The 19,273-nt window shown below is 41.6% G+C and overlaps 3 protein-coding genes across 6 annotated transcripts in view; 1 reads left to right on the top strand and 2 right to left on the bottom strand.

Moving 5' to 3' along the window:
• The window catches only part of LOC23687573, a 46,632-nt gene extending 33,968 nt beyond the window's left edge, over window positions 1-12,664 (bottom strand). For 2 of the 4 annotated variants that reach the window (XM_021838466.1, XM_021838462.1), the window contains exons 1-2: window positions 12,553-12,662; window positions 12,223-12,466 (exon numbers count right to left, since the gene is read on the bottom strand). In XM_021838466.1, coding sequence (XP_021694158.1) covers window positions 12,223-12,372 — 150 coding nt within the window. In that variant the 5' untranslated portion in view covers window positions 12,373-12,466; window positions 12,553-12,662. Of the gene's footprint in view, window positions 1-12,222 lie in introns of all 4 variants that reach the window. The other 2 variants (XM_021838464.1, XM_021838463.1) reach the window with 2 other exon arrangements.
• Window positions 12,665-12,765: 101 nt separating this feature from the next.
• LOC5577592 (protein FAM161A) lies at window positions 12,766-15,549 on the top strand. Its single transcript, XM_001656530.2, has 3 exons — window positions 12,766-14,477; window positions 14,537-14,775; window positions 14,835-15,549. Exons 1-3 carry the CDS (start codon window positions 12,981-12,983, stop codon window positions 15,295-15,297), a joined length of 2,199 nt encoding a protein of 732 aa, XP_001656580.2. The 5' UTR covers window positions 12,766-12,980; the 3' UTR covers window positions 15,298-15,549.
• On the bottom strand, window positions 15,538-16,727 carry LOC5577588. Its single transcript, XM_001656531.2, has 4 exons — window positions 16,498-16,727; window positions 16,296-16,431; window positions 15,955-16,231; window positions 15,538-15,894 (listed from the first exon to the last, which is right to left on the bottom strand). Exons 1-4 carry the CDS (start codon window positions 16,704-16,706, stop codon window positions 15,644-15,646), a joined length of 873 nt encoding a protein of 290 aa, XP_001656581.2. The 5' UTR covers window positions 16,707-16,727; the 3' UTR covers window positions 15,538-15,643.
• Window positions 16,728-19,273: the final 2,546 nt, after the last annotated feature.

A 19,273-nucleotide genomic window follows, 5' to 3' on the forward strand; every position in this document is an offset into this window, starting at 1 on the left:
TCCCTACGGTTACTCGTATCCCAGGCGGCACCACGGGGAGGTAGGGATAGGAGTTACTGGACAAGAGGCTAAGGACCACAAATGGGGTCTATTTTATACCTGCAGGTACGCGAAGTACCAATGGTACGCATTGTCCAGTCATTTACAACCCTGGTGACTTAAGATACCATATTGATTATTATGTCTTTAGAGACCTTAACTAAAAATAAACACTTTTTAGAGATATGCATTGATATAGTATCCAAGCCTTTTAAAAAGATCTGCTTACCTGAAAATATACTATTTTTACAAGCTTCAATCTTTTCCTACAAATTATTTATTTCATACGCTCATGAGAGATACCCAACTAGAACTGGGAATCGTATTTGCCTTTCCCGTTTTAGCAATCCTAAGTCCTACTTCCTTATTTAAACAAGTTATTCGGAATATAAAAAATAACTTAAAGCGAATTGACTGAGGGTCTGTCTCAATTGCGTTGTTAAAACGAGTCCGAACTTAAATTTGACAGTTCGGGAATTATTTCCCCTCTGATTTCGATCTGTCAAAAATAAGTCTGCTCCAGAGGAGACTTATTTTTGACAGATCGATAATTATTTCTCTAGTTCGTGTTTGTTGTTATGGATGGCGTCCACATTTTTCGTTCCGCTTCGATTGCCGATGTGGCCATCGGTCTGACCTCCCAGCTGCACCATGGAACTATTGTAAGTTAGAAAATGCAATTCGCTGAATTTATCTCGGTATCCATGCAAGATACCCTACTTCGGAAACTGGGCGCATTAGAGCAAATCTGGATGCGAATCGAATGCTTCACTTCCGAAGTTAGGTATCTAGCATGGATTCCGAGAGAAATCCAACTTCGGAGAAAACCCGTTTCTAACTTTCGCCGCGTCCTTCCAAAATATAAAGCTTCCGTGTGTGTTGTGTAGGTTGTTCAATCCGGATGGTCAATCAGAAAATTTCTGTTGGCCAAAAGGAATAGTTGCAGGGCTGTTAGCGAGTAACTTTTGACCTGGTAACTAAAAAGTCATTATTTGCAACTAAAATTGAAAGGCCTAAAAGGTTGAGATTAGACCTATTAATTTGTCTGGAAATTTCCTAGTTAACCAATGCTTTGATTTTTTATGTCAAAATGAACTTCTGGTCAAAATTTCAGTCATTTTGGAAATAATTTAGGTGTGCTTCAAATCAATTATGTGTTTCTGATCTAATTTCAAGCTTTAAAAATTCATAACTATCGAACGGAACACCAAAAATGATTGAAAATACCTCTACATAGTAGTTGATTTAATTCTACGAACTTTTGTCGAACACACTTTTATGATTGGAGCAAGTTTTAACATAGTTTGGATGAGATTTGTGCTTCAAGGTTCTTGAAAATCACTTTTTAGGGAGTGTTCTCTCTGACACACACATGTATGAAAATTTCGGATTTTTAATTTCCAGAACATGATGACTAAACATATTTAAAACTCAATCCCGATTTAAGTTACAATTTATCTTACAAAAATAAATTATAAAAAATAGAAAATTAGGAAGCACTTTTATAAATCCGCTGTGGGTGAGCCAAGACCACCACCGCGAGCTTTGGCGGGTGTAAAAAATGAACACGTTAGCACTGCTTTTTCTCAGTCGATGATGATGATTGTTTTCAAATCGTTCTGAATCGTCAATGAAATGCGATCCAAACAATCATCACTCGGAAATAAAAAGCAATGCTAACTTGTTCAATTCATTCATTGGTTGGTGCATGTGTCATGCGTGAATTAACTATCATCAGGTTGCGATGCGGTGTTCCATCTTTGGGTATTTTTTTTTTTGTAATTTATTGCCTAAAGTAACATAAAAGCTATTAATGGTTAATGAATTCATAGATTTATTTCGTTCGATTCCTGTTGACTAGGTTTTGAAAAACCAATGTCGATGTGTGTTTTTTTCTACCATATGTATTCAGAAAACTGAGATTTTTGGGTACTGTGGAGAACAAATCATGATCAAACAATGTTTAAACTCAATTTAATTTTATTTGCGTGTTCGACAAACTTGAACAGAATAGAATAGGCTTTCAAATAGTGGTAAAAGCAAGTGGTTTAGATTTTCCACATGCTAGTTATGATTTTTTAAACCTTGAAATTAGCCCTTAAACACATTTTTAACTTGAAGCATACTGAAATGTTTATCAAATTAGCTTAAAATTTGACCAGACATTGTTTTTAGTATTAGAATTCAAGATACTGCTTGACCGGTAGATTTCTAGACATTTTTTCAAATATGAACAGGTCTAGTAGGATTTTTTGCCTCTTTCTGGAAAGTTTCAGGAGGATAGTCCTCAAACATTTTTGTCGAGAAGTCCGAATGTTTGATCGGGGCTCTTTGAGGATTTTTTTTTTATGCCAATCCGGATAAATTTTTGAAAACAATTATAACATCCATTTTCGTTTTTAGGCATTCTTTTGAGTGAAAACTCGTAGTTTTGAAATCACTTATTAATCTCTATCTTGATCATTTAGGTCCAGGTCAACAACCAATAATTTGGTTATTTCATTTGACAGTTCTCTATTTTTTCATATTCTTTTTGTTTCATTGGAGAGGTGTCGAATGTTTATCATTGTTCAAATATTGTATAATAACAGTGCATTTTTTGTCCAATAGAACTATATCGTTCAAAATGTGCTGCGATCTTTGCCATCAGCATCATGAGCTTGAAGCGCCATATTTTGGGTAGTATTTAGCAAGCGGAAATCATCAGAACCTGTGTGGGAGACAATTTTTGTTTGTTTTTGTATCGATTTATAACAGTTGTATTATAATTACCTAATTAGTTGTATTATAACTACCTACGTTTCAAGCCATAACCTTCCAGTCGTCGCGCGGTTTGCCACCGTCAGAACCACTACGCTACTGTTGGGCACGAAAAGCGAGGTTTTTTCAACAGTATTGTACAAAATACAACAGCGCGACGACTGAAGTGTTAAGTTACATACATAGATCAGGCAATTCAGAGAGACATTCAATACCCTACACAAAACCATTGATGAGGCTCGCATCTATCGTTCATTGTCTGAAAAAAGATTATTTACCTTATTAAAGCTGGGTCATTCAATAAAAAAAAGTTATGTGCATCACTTACCGTACAAAATCTTGTGCATGAGGTTTCCAAGAAAAATGTAACAGTTTGTTTAGTTTAATATTCAAAATTGTTTGAATCTACCTAAAGCTTTGGTTTGAATATCAGATATCCAAACAAAAATAACCAACCTAATAAATGATACCAATAAACCATAACTTGGTTGACATAAACTGACAAATTGGCTTAAAACTATCAGAATTATTGTTAGATTTTACTAAAACCAAAGATAGAAACAACAATGTTATTAGTTTATTTCGAATGCATTCATGAGTTTGAAACAATTAAATTAAAAAATAGATATTTCAAACTTTTTTTTTTGTCAAGAGTTGTAGTGCTTCGTGGTTTTCTATAATGTTCTTCATCATAATACAGGTCGGACTCGATTATCCGGAGACTCGATTATCCGGGATTCGATTATCCGGAATTTTAAACTCGATTATCCGGAATTTGTTTTTTGATGTTCTTGTTTTTCAATTTTTATGCATAAATCTGAGATAATTTGGTATTGCAATATGCAATATGAATGGTTTTGCAGTTTTGAACGTATTTAAGAAGAGGGGGGTAGAAAAAGTGTTTTTTGTGTATGCTGGTCAAAAAAAATTTTTTTTTTCGTAAAGACCCCTACTGTTCCTAGAAATATTTTCTGGCTACGCCACCGCATCATATAAATAAAACAACAAAAAGAGATAATATTTATGTTCTTTTATCCAAGATTTTTTTCTTAATGATTCGATTATCCGGACACTCAGGCAAATGGACTATCGATAAACAGGGGTTCCTTATGAAAATTCGCCACAAGGAATCGGGTTGAAATTCATAAATTTGCCTTATGAAACCGAAATTTGAAAATAAAAATAGTTTTCGCGGCAACCTGGAATTGAACCAAGGATCTGCGATCGATAGGCTCGTGCGTACACCCCGCGCCTATCGACGCCTTGGGGTGGAGTGATGCTAAAACGATACATAAAGCGTTCGTATTGCGATAATCGTTCCATCTTTCATAAGGCAAAATGTATGAATTTCGATAGTCCAGTTCGCTGCGTGTAGTAAATCCCATACAAACTTTTAACGGCTTGCGCTAAATTATAGTTTCACCGATCGAGATGAAATTTTACACAGTTGTTATAGGACCCAAACAGGACCTGAAAAGTGGTCTGGATTGAGAATCAGAATTTCATCCCACACTAATAATTCATTCGAAAAAATCGTAAGGCTTTTAGGGGGAGAGAGTGTATCAAAATTCAAAATATTTCTTTCGAGGGAGGGAGGACATGAAATCTTACGTAAAACTCCCTACAAAATTTAAAAAAAGCAATAATTTTGTTCCTCAAATTGAAAAATCCTCTGTGAAAAACTTTTTACTGTATCCAGCAAGTGTCGTGCAGTGATAGATTTTCAAGATGTAAAACGTTGACGTTTGTTTTCCTCTTTAGGGTATTAACTATATTCGCCCTAATAAATGTTGCGGTCACGCTGGCTATGCAATAGTACAAACGTAGAAAACTTTATATCACGGTCTCTTCTTTGGTATCTCACTAATGACATTATGGTAAACCATTACGAAAAAACTCTCCTTCAAACGATTTTTTTTTTTGATGATGTTGTGAATCCGGTATAAAGAAGGACAAACACGTTTTTTAATTGTTTAATTCTCATTGTCTGAGCGTCACACTAATATGTGATTAGTGCACTGTGTTCATAAAAAATCGTTAGAATGCAGCGCCGCGCTTGAATCATTTAATTTCGAAGCGCGGCGAGTGTGAGTTGTGCGCTGTCCGGTTTGGTGTCGGTGCGACAATATTTTGTTTTGAAATTTCCTAAATCGACAACGATTGCGAATTGGACCAGACAAAAATTAAATTTGACAGTCTATTGATTAATTGGAGGGGAACTAATTTCCAAACTGTCAAATTTAAGTTAGGACTCGTTTTAACAACGCAATTGAGACAGACCCTGAATACCTCAAGTTGTAATTATTATTTATTTTTTTTTTTTTTTGATTGAAGAAATATTGTATTACAAAAAGGCCATATTCTACCATAATAATTACTGGTTCGAGGTTTTTTTCCTGCGTATAGCCGAAATCCTCTGATAATTCCAGGTTTTTTCAAGGCTGAATAAAATTCCCTGATAATTCCAATTTTCAGGATTTTTCAAGTAGTAGACACCCTGCTAACTTAAAACTTAGCCTAAATTAAGAAGGCCGATTCAATAAAATTTCCCGAAAAAATAGCTCAAAATAGTTGAGAAAAGTGACTTTTTGACGAAAAAAGTGACTTTAGTTGAAATGGCTTCAAAAAAGAGACTTTAAAGTGACTGGCCTCAAAAAAGTGACTAAGTAACTAAAAAATGACTCGCTACCAGCCTTGTAGATGCTTCGAGTATAGATACAGGAGTATACTGTATCTGTATGAAGGATGCAGCGAAGAAGCCGCTTAGAGATGGAGCAGGCGACGACCACGTGACAGTAGGCCCAAGATACCTGGTCTCCATACATCTCAGTCACGGTAGTTTACGGAACACTCTGAAGCGTGCGAAGCCTCCATGCCAAGAAAAGCCGATTTCAGAGAGGAAAAGCTGCTGGTGTACTGGTGGTGCAAAGCTATTGCGAATCTACCAGCGATCTGCCTTCGGATTAGACGACGATTGCAATGCGCACGCACAGAAGCACAAAGGGAAGAACGTAGTGCAGCATTAAAAGTGGCAAACTTAGCTCTCAAGAAGGAAATCAAGATTTTGAAACGGGCATGCTTTGATAGTCTATGCCAGAGTATCGATAATCGATGTGCTCTTTTCGCATCTTGACACAATTACATAGCCGCCGGCGCCGTATGAGACAAGTGAAGTAGAAGTCACGAAACTATTCACATCAAATAAAGCACCGGGACCCGATAATAAAGCGGCAATCAATGCGAATCCGAACATGTTCAGAATCGCGTTCCATAGATCAAGGAATCTGCCCGGATGTATAGAAGCGACAGAAATTGGTGCTACTACCAAAGGCGGAAACCCCCCAGATGACCCGTCGGCGTATAGACCTATCTGTCTCCTAAATACGACAGTCAAGTTATTGGAGAGGGTGATCCTCAACAGGCCAGTACCGTATACGGAAGGTGCGGACGGCGAACAACCACTCTGGACGCAATCCAGTCGGTCGACAGCTGAGGTGGCAATTGAACATAAAAGCCTCTAAGAAGCTATTGTTATGGTAGGTTTCTACTGTATGACACAGAGGAGGGGTAGAATTACCGCGGGAATACCTCAAGGTTCAATCCTGGGCCCCATGTTATGGAATGCGAAGTACGGCTGCCTCTTCCGACCGGTGTTAAGATTGTTGGCTTCGCCGACGATATCACCCTGGTAGCCTAGGCGAATCGATAGAGGCAGTAGAACAGCAGCGCACTCTATCTCCATAGTTGAAGTTGTTGTAGTGGAAACGGAAATGGTCAGAGTAGGCTGCTAATGTTTAATGTCAGTAATTTGATTAGGAAATATACCTCATTCATGTTTGTTCGTTCATTCTAACGTCTCAGATTCTAACTAGACGTGTTTTAATCACTGCTAGTCACTCTTTCCAAGAGGTTATAGGCCCAGAGTAACGGTTAGAAATGGCAAATTCGAACTTCGGAATCGAGCCATTGGTCGGCAGAGAAAATTGGACAACTTGGAAATTTGCCGTCAAAACTTATCTCCAAGTGGAAGACCTGTGGCAAGCCGTTGAACCAAATAAGAAAGCGGATGGAACGTTGGAAGCGGTTGACCCTGTGAAGGATCTGAAGGCAAAAGGGAAGATTGTCCTGTTCTTAAAACCGGAGAACTATTTCGTTCGTGGAAACTGGCCTGACGCGAGAAGTTGCTCTGCTTTACAAGCTCATTCGGACCGATCTGGAATCTTGCGGAACTATGGAAGCCTACGCCAACAAGATGATTTCAACGTGCCACCAATTAAACGAGATTGGATTTCCGATCCCGGAACGTTTCGTAGGGGTTCTTCTGCTGGCTGGCGTGCCCGAGAGGTATCAACCAATGGTTATGGCTCTAAAGAACTCGGGAGCGGCTATAACTGGAGATTCCGTCAAGACGATTTTACTGCAAGAAGAATCAATGTCAAGTGAAAAAACAGCGTTCGTAGCGAATAGAAAATTCAAGCCGAGGCCGGAAGTTTTCCATAGTAACGTGAAAAACAAGAAAAATTCGTCGCAGTCCAAGGGTCCACAGTGTCGGAAGTGCAGCAAGTTCGGCCACATAGCGAAGTTTTGTCCGGATAATCAAGCCAATAAGAAAGCAGATGCCTTCTGCACTGTTTTGTCGACGATTCAAGGTCAGGGCAAGAACCAGTGGTATTTGGACGATGGAATTTCAGTTCATGACGTGCAGTACATTCCGGATCTGTCCACAAACCTTCTGTCGGTGGTTGAGATTGTCAAAATAGGCTACAAGGTGGTGTTCCAATCGAGCGGATGTGAAATCTTCAACATGGAAGGTAAGCTAGTGGCAACCGGAATAATCGAGAATGACTTGTTCAAGCTGGCGCAGTCGGAAGCAGCTGGTAAAGTAATGTTGAGCTCCGCTTGTGCATCGCTAGAAACTTGGCATAAGCGGATGGGGCATCTCAACTACAACAGTGTGAAGAAACTGGCTGACGGTGTGGCGTGTGGAATGCGAATTTCAAATGAGAACCATGGCGATTGTACCGTGTGTCCAATGGGGAAGCAGACACGAATTCCATTCAGCAAGAGCGGATCAAGAGCAGAAGAGCTACTAGAAGTGATCCATTCGGACGTAGCGGGACCAATGGAGGTACCATCACCGTCAGGAAGCCGTTATTATGTGTCCTTTATTGATGATCGATCCCGCCGGATGTTCGTGTATTTCTTGAGGACCAAATCTGAAGAAGAGATCCTCGCTCGGTTCAAGGGCTCAGGCGGAGCGTCAGAGCGGTCGGAAGATCAAGGTCTTGAGGGCAGATAATGGTAAGGAGTATATGAATAAAGGATTTCAAAGCTTCTTGAGACAGATGGGAATACGATATCAAACCACCAACGATTATACCCCGGAACAAAATGGTCTGGCGGAGCGTGCAAATAGGACGATTGCTGAGCGGGCACGCTGTATGTTATTTGAAGCTAACCTTCCAAAATCGTTCTGGGCGGAGGCAACGGCAGCGGCGGTGTACCTCGTTAACCGCTCTCCCACTCGCGGTCATGGATTGACTCCAGAAGAGGTCTGGAGCGGAAGGAAGCCCGATATCTCCCATGTCAGGGTATTTGGAACGAAGGCTATGGTGCAAGTGCCCAAACAAAAGCGACGGAAGTGGGATCCGAAATCAAGACCGTGTGTATTGACCGGATTTGAGGAGGAGACGAAAGGCTACCGTGTATACGATCCAAATACGAAGTGCTTCCTGAAGAGTCGAGAAGTGTGTTTCATCGACGAGTGCACAAGTAAGTGTGCTCTACCAACCAGACAGCCACAAACGGTGATTCCAGTGGACTTCGAAAGCGTTCCAACCACAGTTTCAAGTGATCCTTTAGTTCTAGAAGTTGAGGAAGCTGTGCACGAATCCGACGAAGAGGTCACTGAAGATGAAGACATCAGCAATACCTCTACAGACACCGCAGTTGACGTGACAGAACTCCCATCGCGACATTTTTCAAATCTACCCCGGCGGAGCGTACAGTTCCGAAGAAGTACTTGCATTTTCATCTAGCAAGCAAGAGTCTTCCCGTAAGTATTGATTCCCAGGACAGACCAGGTCAAGAGTCAGACGAATCAAGTGACTTCGAAGGCTTCAATAATAAAGGCAGCGATCTCGATCCTGACCAGTGCTTGGCTTTGAACTCCAATCGTGGGAAGACAGCAAATGATGGAAACAATGATCCGAAAAATTACAGGGAGGCGATGGCTTCGCCTTACGCCGAAAACTGGAGAGAAGCGATGGCTGAAGAAATGGAGTCGATTCACACCAATAAAACATGGACATTGGTTGATCTCCCTCCAGGACGGAAGGCTGTAGGAACCAAGTGGGTGTACAAAAATAAAGCGACATATCAACGGTGAGATTGTACGATTCAAGGCCCGTTGCCCAAGGATATAGTCAACAATACGGAGCAGACTACGACGAAGTATTTGCTCCAGTCGGACAGCAAACCATTTTTCGGACGCTAATGGCAGTCGCTGCGAAGAAAAACATGACTGTGAAGCAATATGATATCAAGATCGCATTTCTGTATGGCGAACTTGAGGAGGAGATATATATGCGGCAGCCATGTGGATTTGAACGGAAGGGAAGCGAAAACAAGGTGTGTCGGTTACGTCGGAGCTTGTATGGTCTGAAGCAAGCGGCTAGAACGTGGAATCAGAAACTACACGAAGAACTAGAACGGCAGCAATTTCAGCGATGTCTATCCGATCCGTGCTTGTACCGGAAGCAGCTCAAAGACCGATGGTGTTACGTGCTTGTATATGTTGACTACCAGGTTGTGGTGAGCGAAGATCCGAAGGTGATCGAAGCGCTTGTCATAAGCCTGAAGAAATCATTTCACATCAGCGAACTGGGTGATATCCGATATTACCTTGGAATGGAAGTCGAAAAGGATCGTCATGGTGATTACTTCTTGAGTCAGCGAAAGTACATTCGAGAGGTGATCGAAACAAGCGGTTTGATAGATGCCAAAGTTTCGAAGACTCCCTTGGATCCCGGATATGTCAAGAACGTAAGCGACGGAACCCCTTTAGCAAGCAACAGCGAATATCAGAAGTTAATCGGGAAAGTTTTGTACATAGCTGTGAACACTAGGCCCGACATTTCGACAGCTGTATCCATCCTGTGCAGGAAAACAAATCGTCCAACGCAAGAGGACTGGAACGAGATTAAACGTGTAGTACGGTATCTCAAGGGGACAATCAACTATCGACTTCGACTGAGCAAAAAAGGGGAGACCGGGACCATCATTGGTTATTCGGATGCAGACTGGGCAGAAAATCGAGATGACCGGAAATCGCATAGTGGGTTCGCGTTCAAGGTGAATGGAGGAACGGTAAGCTGGACATGCAAACAAACTTGTGTAGCTTTATCAACAGCGGAGGTGGAGTTTATCGCATTAGCTGAGGCGGCACAGGAAGCTGTATGGTTGAAACTCCTACTGCAAGAGCTGGACAGAGTAGATGGACAGCGAGTAGTCATTAATGAAGATAACCAAAGTTGTCTGAAAGTTATAGAAGGAGAGAAACTAAAGAGGAAAATGAAGCACATTGCAACAAAGTTCCACTTTACAAAAGATCTTATTCAAAAACAAGAAATAGAGTGTCTCTACTGCCCATCTGAAGACATGGTAGTGGATTTATTGACGAAACCATTGCAGCGCGTTAGATTGGAGAAATTGGTCAAGATGATAGGACTGGCTATTGCCGTTCAAGAGGAGTGTTGTAGTGGAAACGGAAATGGTCAGAGTAGGTTGCTAATGTTTAATGTCAGTAATTTGATTAGGAAATATACCTCATTCATGTTTGTTCGTTCATTCTAACTAGACGTGTTTTAATCACTGCTAGTCACTCTTTCCAAGAGAAGTATATATGAATTCTAGGAAACTAGGACTGGCCCGTCACAAGACCAGCCCAAGCGATCCCTTAGGCATCTTGGTGTAATGATCAATGACAAGCTCAGCTTCAGCCACGTTGAGTATACCTGTATAATAGCGCGTCTACGGCTAAAGTAGCGCTTTGGATGATGATATCTAACAGTACTACTCCATTTTGGTCTGAATCCTTAACGTGATCAGGATTCTTCACCAACCCTAATTTTTAAAGCTTCGATCTCTGCATGAAGGTATGTAGTTCCAGTATACCAAATGAGTAGAATCAAACTACAGTTAACTTTGCCTTACTCGATATTCCGTATCTCGATATCGAGTTAGAGAACCATAGTAAAAGTTGGTTTTCATGGCTAACTCGATGGTCCCATGGATCGCAGTTGCACTGGTTTTGTGTTCTGTAATTCGATACATCCCTAACTCGATGGTCCCTTCTATACCGAGTTAGGGAGAGTTGACTGTATCATTTGAATGTGCAAATTTTTGACTGCGTATCTTACATATTCTGTACCGGTCTACTTTACATTATCTCTCTTCCGATCTGAAATATGTCCTTGACTTAAATCGATGAGGATAGAGAAAGTTTTCTGAGCAATGATCCAACTTGCAATTTTTGATACAATAATGACACAGCTGTTTAGTTGGAAATTCCAGCCAAAACCATATGTCTCTTCCTTCAAAAGGTGCCAGTAAAACATTGTCAACAATTGAGCAATTCATAAACGACAGTCTTCAAACTGTTTAAACTTCGTCAGCTCAAAACGGTTTACTCACACGGCACAAACGGTGAGCAGCGCAATAAACACGTTCCCATCACAAAAAGTACAGACTACACCAACCAATACGTAGTTGAACAAACGTGCTAAATGCCACAAAATGATCGCTGTTGTCCCAAAAGATACAGAAAAACGATATCACAAAGAAACCAAGTAATGAGATCATCACACCCGTGATAGACCCTTTCATTTTTGATGATTGAATTGGAGTGCTTTTACGCACAGTTCAATATTAGCTTATCAAAGCAACCCTGTGTTTTTCCATGCGAAAACATTCTAACGGACATCTTTAGCTATCGCTTTCCTAGACATATATGCCTACTTTGATATGAATTATTAATCAGTACTGAAAAGATCGTCAGATACAGTTCAATGATGTCAACTTCCAACAATAATACCACTGCTAGGCTGACAACACCTTTCTGTAGATCTGACTCTCACCTATATGCGTAGGAAACGGCGAAGCCTTCAAACAAAGACGCAACTGAAGCCATATCGCTGAAGGTTGTTCCAACATTTCCTTGATGGATATGATTGATATTTATATGTGCTGTAGAACATCTAAGAATAGACTACGATTCCCTAAGTCTGATTACATAGAATTCTAAGAAGAAAGCGATTCACCGTACCACAGCTGTTTAGCAAAGCGGTTTTGGATTTACATACGATTAATCAACACAAAGATTATACAGAGTACTCTTTCACTCTACATGCATTTCTCCCTTACCTTCACATCATCAGCGCCTGCCGCGGTTCCTCCATCAGCCACGTCCGTCGTCGTCGCCTGCTGTTCATCCTGGCAACGCACTACCGTCGCTAGGGTTATCGCCAGTAGTATCAAAACATTTACCACCAGCCTGCTTCGCCAGCACTTCATGATTGTAATTCTCGCCGATTATTCTACTGTCGATTCGTCATCCGTTTCTGTGTAATATGCGCAAAAATGGGATGTTTATGAATGGATGACCAAACTGTGGTGAAAATTTTCGATTAATCTTCCGCAGCCCGAGGTTATAGGTGGTCGTTTAGTTGCACGACCAATACACACACACATCACCTGAGAAAAACACTGCACTATACACTTTTGTTTGCCAATAATTCTGGCTGATCACTAGCTACCGAAAAACACGTCCACTCACGACGACCGACTTCACTCAACTGGTGGCGAGCAGGTTCCGAACGAGCAGATAAAAACAAAAGCTGGAAGAAAAACAGATCACCAGAAGCTCTCTTGCCCGCCCCAATGGGAGAAACCGAGAGAGCCTGGCCAAGTCGGCCTTTAGGCGCAATCGCACGGCGGGCAAGAAGATTTCCTGCTGCTTCAAAATAGTCGTTCCGTTGCTAGGAAACAACTGTAAATACAAACAATTTTTTCTTCCAAATCGCAGCAGTGGAAAATTCTTTTGTTCTTATTTTGTATGAAATTCCGGAATCTACCCTGGTAAAATGCCAAAACTGAAGCGCACATTGTGAGACTTCCCCAGGATGTCCGGCCATTTACGGTCAGTCTTTGCGAATTCGTGTATAAAGAAGCCTTTGAGTCCGAAAAGTAAACACCCGAATCCGTCCTATCTGGTTCCGCAGTGTAGCCTGGATCGAGGTCCAGACGACCCTCAGGCCCAGGAAAATCTTAACATGATTACTCGAAAAAAGGCCAACAGCAAGTGCCCTCTGGCCAGGACAGGTCATCAACGCCGTCCCAAGTGTTGCTCAATCACGCACCAACTAAGAAAAGAAACTGATAACTTCCAAACCTTGGTTAAGTTCTATGATAGTATTCCGGATTATGAGGACCTGCACCATCTACCGAACGATGAGTTCTATTGCAAACTCAACACTCTACGTAAGAAGCAGCAAGAGCTTAGATTTACATGCTCTAATGGGTACGAAACTAGATGTAACGGAAGGCAACTGAAACCTTCTGTTCCTCCTGTTGAACAACCCGCAGATAATGAATCATTCCACTCTTGGAGTAAATCTCCGCCTGCAACAACCGGAATCCTTAATGGGACCCGCAAGGGTTCTGCCAAATCAGTTCGTATCGAAACAACCAAAGAGGACAATGAATCCGAGGGTAGAGCCTCTCGGAGAAAGTTCCGCGCCGGTACACCCTTCGTTTCCGACCACGAAGACAGTACCAAGAACGCCTCGACTTGTACCACGCCCATCAATTCAGATTTCGTCGAACGCTACGATCGCTACGTCAAACGAAACCTTCGCTGTAAGTCGGCTTCTCCTATTCGAGACTACTCCAAAATCACGGTTCCACAGCCATACAAAATGACACAACGCGAAGAGGAGGAGCGAACACTACAAGAACTGCTTATTGCCAGCAAGAACGCGTTTTCTTCGAAAGAAGCTCTCAACAAGCCCATCCCTAACACCATCAAAGCCAACCCCATCCCGATAACTTCACGCATTCCTCTGTTCAACACCATCATGGCCGATCAGGAATACCGCAATCAACTGGCCAAACTCAACTCCGAGATCGAGCTTCAATCGCAGATCAAGCCGTTTCACTTCAGTGAACGTCTCAATCGCCCGAACAACCGCTGTCTGAGCCGTAGTCTGTCGTCACCAGCTCTGCTCACGACCGGTTTCGAATCCGACCATAAACCAGCGACGTTCAAGGCGAAGCCATGCCCCAAAAACCTGTTCAGCAATTACTTCTACTTCAAGATGTGGGAAGATGAGTACTTCCGCAACATGACCAAACGAATCCGGGCCGAGGAGTTGATGAAGCAGTCCCATCTGCCGCCGGCGATGGCCCGCAGAGACAAGCAGCAGCGGAAAAACGTCGCGCTACTTCGTAGCGAGGAAGACGCTTCATCGAAGAAGAGCAAGCGGAAACAGCGCAAGTCGAAGCGAAGTGCCAAGCGGAAGAAGAGCGTCGAGGAGAAGTGTTCTGAGTATTTTGCAAGCGTGGGCCACGTGTTTGGGGAACCCACGGCTTCGTCTCATCAACCGAAGGTGTCATCGAAGGTAAGTTATGTGAGTATGAATTAGTCGGATCAATAGGATTGAAGATGATGTCATTGCAGCTGCTATATCCATCGAGTAACTCGAGTTACAGCACAACCGTAGACGCTCATCCACCGAGCAGTAATCCCGCGCCCATCTATCCGGTCAACAGACCCAACTTAGCGGCTACCCTCCGCACTGAGTGGTGTCGGAAGAAGTTGCGGGAGCTCAACCTAGAGGATAGTGTTAGCATAAAGAAGACACCGAAGTTTCATTGGGGTGTCAAGCGATCGCAAGCCTTCCAGAACCTGAATTTGGAGTAAGTAGAAATCACCGACCAAGATCACTGAACACTACACAGCCGATTTTCTCTTACAGTCAAACCCATCAGGAGGAGTTGAACCTGCGGTTGGCGACACGCCGAGCAGAGCAGAAGCTGAGACAGGAGGAGCACGCCGTCAACATGGAGCTGATGAGACAGCGAGTGAAAGCGGCACCATTGCTACTGGAAGGGCCACCGCAGTGGGGACCTCGATTGGGCCACGTGGCTCACCGTTGCATGCTGGGTGATAAGGATTCGGATCCGCTGTTCCGAAAGAGTACGCTGGATAAGGGTGGCGGTAAAGGTACAAAGAAGGGCTTAAGGAAGCGAGAATCGTCCGGGTGTGGGAGGGCATCCACTGGTGGACATCAGCATCAAGATCACGCTCATGGTTTGAGCGATAAGCATCGAAGTTTGAGCGGAAGCAAACTCAGCAACTACTCGATGGATTCGTATGGGAAAATCAGTTCAAAGTTCTGCGACAGCGAAGGACTGGAAAGCTTCACTGCTGATGCCTAGAAGACAGATGAGGTTTAAGCTTTATCAAGGAATGTTAGGCGACACTTTCGGTGTGTGAACAATCAGATCTTTGTGTTGTTGAACAAGCTTAGGTTAATGTAAGGGTTTGTCGATTTCAGGTCATTTTTCGGAAATCCGTAATGCATTCGGCATACGTCTTTCCGAGAAGTGCTAGGAAATCGTCTTGTTTACGTAGTAGTGCAATATGTATTTATGTCTGTGTAAAAGAATAAACAAACAACGCGTGAAAAACCTCAAGTTTAATATGGAAAGAAAACAAAAAGAAACCCCAACGTTTTTGTTGTCAAACAAACAATTTTACAAGCATAAGAAAACAACGAATCACTCAGAATCCCAACAGGGATTGCTCGGCCATCGAGAGATGCGTCGACTCGCTGTTGATGAGATGCGCCGCAGCGCGAACTTCGCGGATTTTGTCCTGCAGATGGCGGTTGTCGTCCATCATTTTGACAATCATCAGAAACTGCTGGTTGATCAATTCCTCGGCGGACACCCGGTGATGCGCATTGCGACGTATTTCTGCTGAAGTCAGGGCGTCCGGTGGACTCCGCATTGTGTTGAAGACACGTACTTTGACTAAACAGAAGTGAGTTGACGGTTACAACAGAAGATCCTTCTCTCTAGGGTTCTACTCACCGAAATACGTAACATGAATGTAGGTCAGAATCATACATTCGACGAGACACCAAATACTGAGAAACAAGGTCAACGACAGGCCTTTCACGTAGCAGTCGTTGATGAAATTGGTCCCGTAGAGCTCCAGGATGATAGTGTGGATCGTCAGAATCAGCAGATTCGACAGCGACACCAATTGAAGCGGGGCCTTCTTCTGCCTATGAGTTATGCGAAGAAATTTGTGATACCCCAAGAGCTTCAATCGATTGTGTTTGCTCTTCATGTAGAGATGAATGACCTAGAATTGATTGAAGAACTTGTTACAGAAATCTCCGTCACGATGGATGGTTTAGCAATCTTACGTAGGTGGCCAACCAGAACAGGGCCCTCAGATACAGCACCATGTAGTACCCTGGACATTCGTTTCCACTGTAACAGCCATGATAAGCGAATATGAATCCCGTCATCGTCAGGATCATAGAAAATATCAGCTGTATCCTGCAATACGGACCCCAAAATTTAACCTAAAACTCCGTCCAAGACAAAAAAAAGCCAGACACCTACCACGAAGCATGAGTCGTTCCGATCCGCTCGAATCCCACCGTCTCGATATCGCCGATCGTCGTTCCAAACATCGTATGGTGATCTTCGAACCGTTGGTGATGTTGCTGCCGTCCAGAGGTGGAGCTAGACGATCCAGCACGGCTACTAGAAGCCACCGGATTCGAACGGATTGCAGCTATTCGGGACATGTTTCGACGGACAAACGACATTACGGGACACCTGATGGCGAGCGCTGGACAATCGCGACAAGAGGAAACAATAGGAATGTCCACAGTGTGACTTTGATGGCTGACAGGTTGCACAAGAACATCTATGTATTGCTTTATACCAGATGTAAGATTGCAGACAATGAAACGGCTGTTTGAGCAAGTTTCCAAACAATCCAGTGACAACAGTGTTAACCCTTTAAATCGTCATTTAAGTAAAACATTTAATTAAAAATCTCAAAATTGTTCTTCTAAAAATTTTAAAGAAAAAAATCTTCAAAATACCTCAGTTATTATTTTCAATTACGGGAATTCCTTCGATTCTATAAGAAATAATTAGAATTCGTTGGGCTACTGGGTGTTTCGTGTTGTCCGTTGCCTGATGATATTGTGCATTAACTTTAGATTAAGATTAAGATTAACTTTAGACAGAAGTTCATAAGAGAAATGAAATATCACCATCAAAAGTTCGCTGAAGTTCGGCGTCGGCATTCTACCGAAGTGCTACGCCGACAAAGGCATTCCATTTATGCAGCTCAGACGCGGTTTGACCAACATTGACTCCGCCCCCAAATTGGTCAAACCGACTTATTTTGATACAACCGTTTGACCAACTGTCAAGGTTGGTTGCAGCAACACAATATTTCTTTGCATGTTTTTATAAGTCTACAGACTTGCCGAGAGTCTAGTGAATATGTGATTGTTATTTTTTCGAATGCTGTGGCTGTGGGGGAGAATCTTTTCGCGATTTTCTGGCAATAATCGCAGTAAGGAAGAGAAGAACTTTCAACATTTAAGTACCGGAAGAAATACATATTTAAGAGGAATTCCAGTTATAATTCATACGAAATATTCCGGCAAAACTCAGAAATCATGACGGGTCTCTTTCGGGAAATATTCTGAGCAGTCATTGATATGGGAATGGCCATGGGTTTTTTTTTTTTCAAACATTCTATTCAGAATATTTTAGTCGTTTCCTCTAGTTATTCTACTTTGAAGTTTTAAAACTACTAATTGAACTTTAACACTTCACTGTTTGCAAAGAAATAAAATACTAAAATCACTAGTAAGGCGAGCAAATACCTTTAAACTCTAATATGTGTTGCTTATCTTGACAGATAGGCCTATTTCGTCTGCGACTTACAGACTTCTTAAGTGTCGAGCACTTTTAGTATTTTATTTTTTGCAAAAAAATGAAGTGTTAAAGTTCAATTAGTAGATTTAAACATACTCTAATAATCCCTGCTTTAAATTTAATATTAAAAAAGTGTAGTCTGAAGTTTTTCCAGGAATCCATAAGCTGTACTAAGGATTCCACCAAAAGCTCTTCCTGGGATTCTACCACGAATTTTGTCAATAATTCCTTTAGAAATTTTAAGAATTCCTCCAGCGGAACTTCAAGCATTTCAATACAGATACTACTCACAATTTATCCAAGGATTCATCAAGCTCCTCCAGGGATTCCACCAACAATTCCTCCAAGAATTTCATCAGAAAGCCTTCAAAGATTTCAAGAGAAATACTGCAAAAAAAAAACAATCATCAAAACTTGATCAGCAGGAATTCCTTTAGAGATTCCACTTGTAATTTTTTGAGAGGATCCCCCAGGTTATCCTCCGGTATTCCTCTACTAGAGAATCTTCAATAAATTCTTCTATAAACTCCACCAATGTTTCCTCCAAAGATTCTTCCTTGTATCTCTGAAGGGACCCTACGAGGCATTCGTCCAGGGATTTCTGCAGGAATTACTTCAATAATCTAATATAAATTTCTCCGAGGACTCTTAAAAGAATTTATCCATCAATTCCATCCAGGATTTTTTCCAAGGAATCTACCAGGAATTACCTTAGAGAATCTTTCAGAAACTCCTTCAGGGATTTCTTTAAAAGTTCTTCCAGAAATATATTAAGGAATCTCTCCAGGAAACTCTCTAGGAATTAATCTATTGATTTCTTTTGTGATACCTCCAAGAATTTCTAAAAGTACATCTCCATGGATGTTTTTCAGAAATGAAAAAAAAAAATCTTTTAGATCTACTTTAAATATCAATTAACTCCCTGGAGGCATTTATGATAATCCCGAAGCACAATCCTAGTAACACTTTTGAAGTATTTTATAGTTGAACTTCTGGCGAAACTCTGGTAGATTTTTCTGGTGGTAATTCTAACGAAACTCTGGTGATGTTCCCAGTGATAACGAAAGAAGAACTCCTTGTGAAATTCCTTAAAAAATTTCTCCCGCGAAAAATTACAGGTGATATAATTAGGGAAAATACAGTTGAACTATCTGAAGGAATTACTAGTGGAATCTTTATAGGAAATTGTGGTCAAATCGCATAGGAAATTCGTTATTGGATAATTGGAGTTCATCTTGGTGGCATCCACGAAGGAACCTCCCAGAGGAATTCCTGTTTTATACCCTAGGAGGAATTCCTGAGAGAGTCACTGGATGATATACAGGTAGATTTCCAAATTACAGGTAAAACTTAATAGTATCAGAAATTTATTATAATTAATAAATTTCTGATAATATCGCTGGAGGGTTCCTGAAAACCCCCAAGAATCCCTGGA

This window comes from Aedes aegypti, chromosome 1 (genome assembly GCF_002204515.2).
Source record: "Aedes aegypti strain LVP_AGWG chromosome 1, AaegL5.0 Primary Assembly, whole genome shotgun sequence".
Classification (NCBI taxonomy): Eukaryota; Metazoa; Arthropoda; class Insecta; order Diptera; family Culicidae; genus Aedes; species Aedes aegypti.

What these genes read in the sequence shown, in the direction of transcription:
- LOC5577592 (XM_001656530.2), top strand. Translation starts at nt 12,981, where the DNA reads ATGTCCGGCCATTTACGGTCAGTCTTTGCGAATTCGTGTATAAAGAAG. An exon ending in AACCGAAGGTGTCATCGAAG is followed by an intron (nt 14,478 to 14,536) that starts GTAAGTTATGTG and finishes ATGTCATTGCAG; the next exon opens with CTGCTATATCCATCGAGTAA. An exon ending in TTCCAGAACCTGAATTTGGA is followed by an intron (nt 14,776 to 14,834) that starts GTAAGTAGAAAT and finishes TTTCTCTTACAG; the next exon opens with TCAAACCCATCAGGAGGAGT.
- LOC5577588 (XM_001656531.2), bottom strand. Translation starts at nt 16,706, where the DNA reads ATGTCGTTTGTCCGTCGAAACATGTCCCGAATAGCTGCAATCCGTTCG. An exon ending in GGAACGACTCATGCTTCGTG is followed by an intron (nt 16,432 to 16,497) that starts GTAGGTGTCTGG and finishes TCCGTATTGCAG; the next exon opens with GATACAGCTGATATTTTCTA. An exon ending in TGTTCTGGTTGGCCACCTAC is followed by an intron (nt 16,232 to 16,295) that starts GTAAGATTGCTA and finishes AATCAATTCTAG; the next exon opens with GTCATTCATCTCTACATGAA.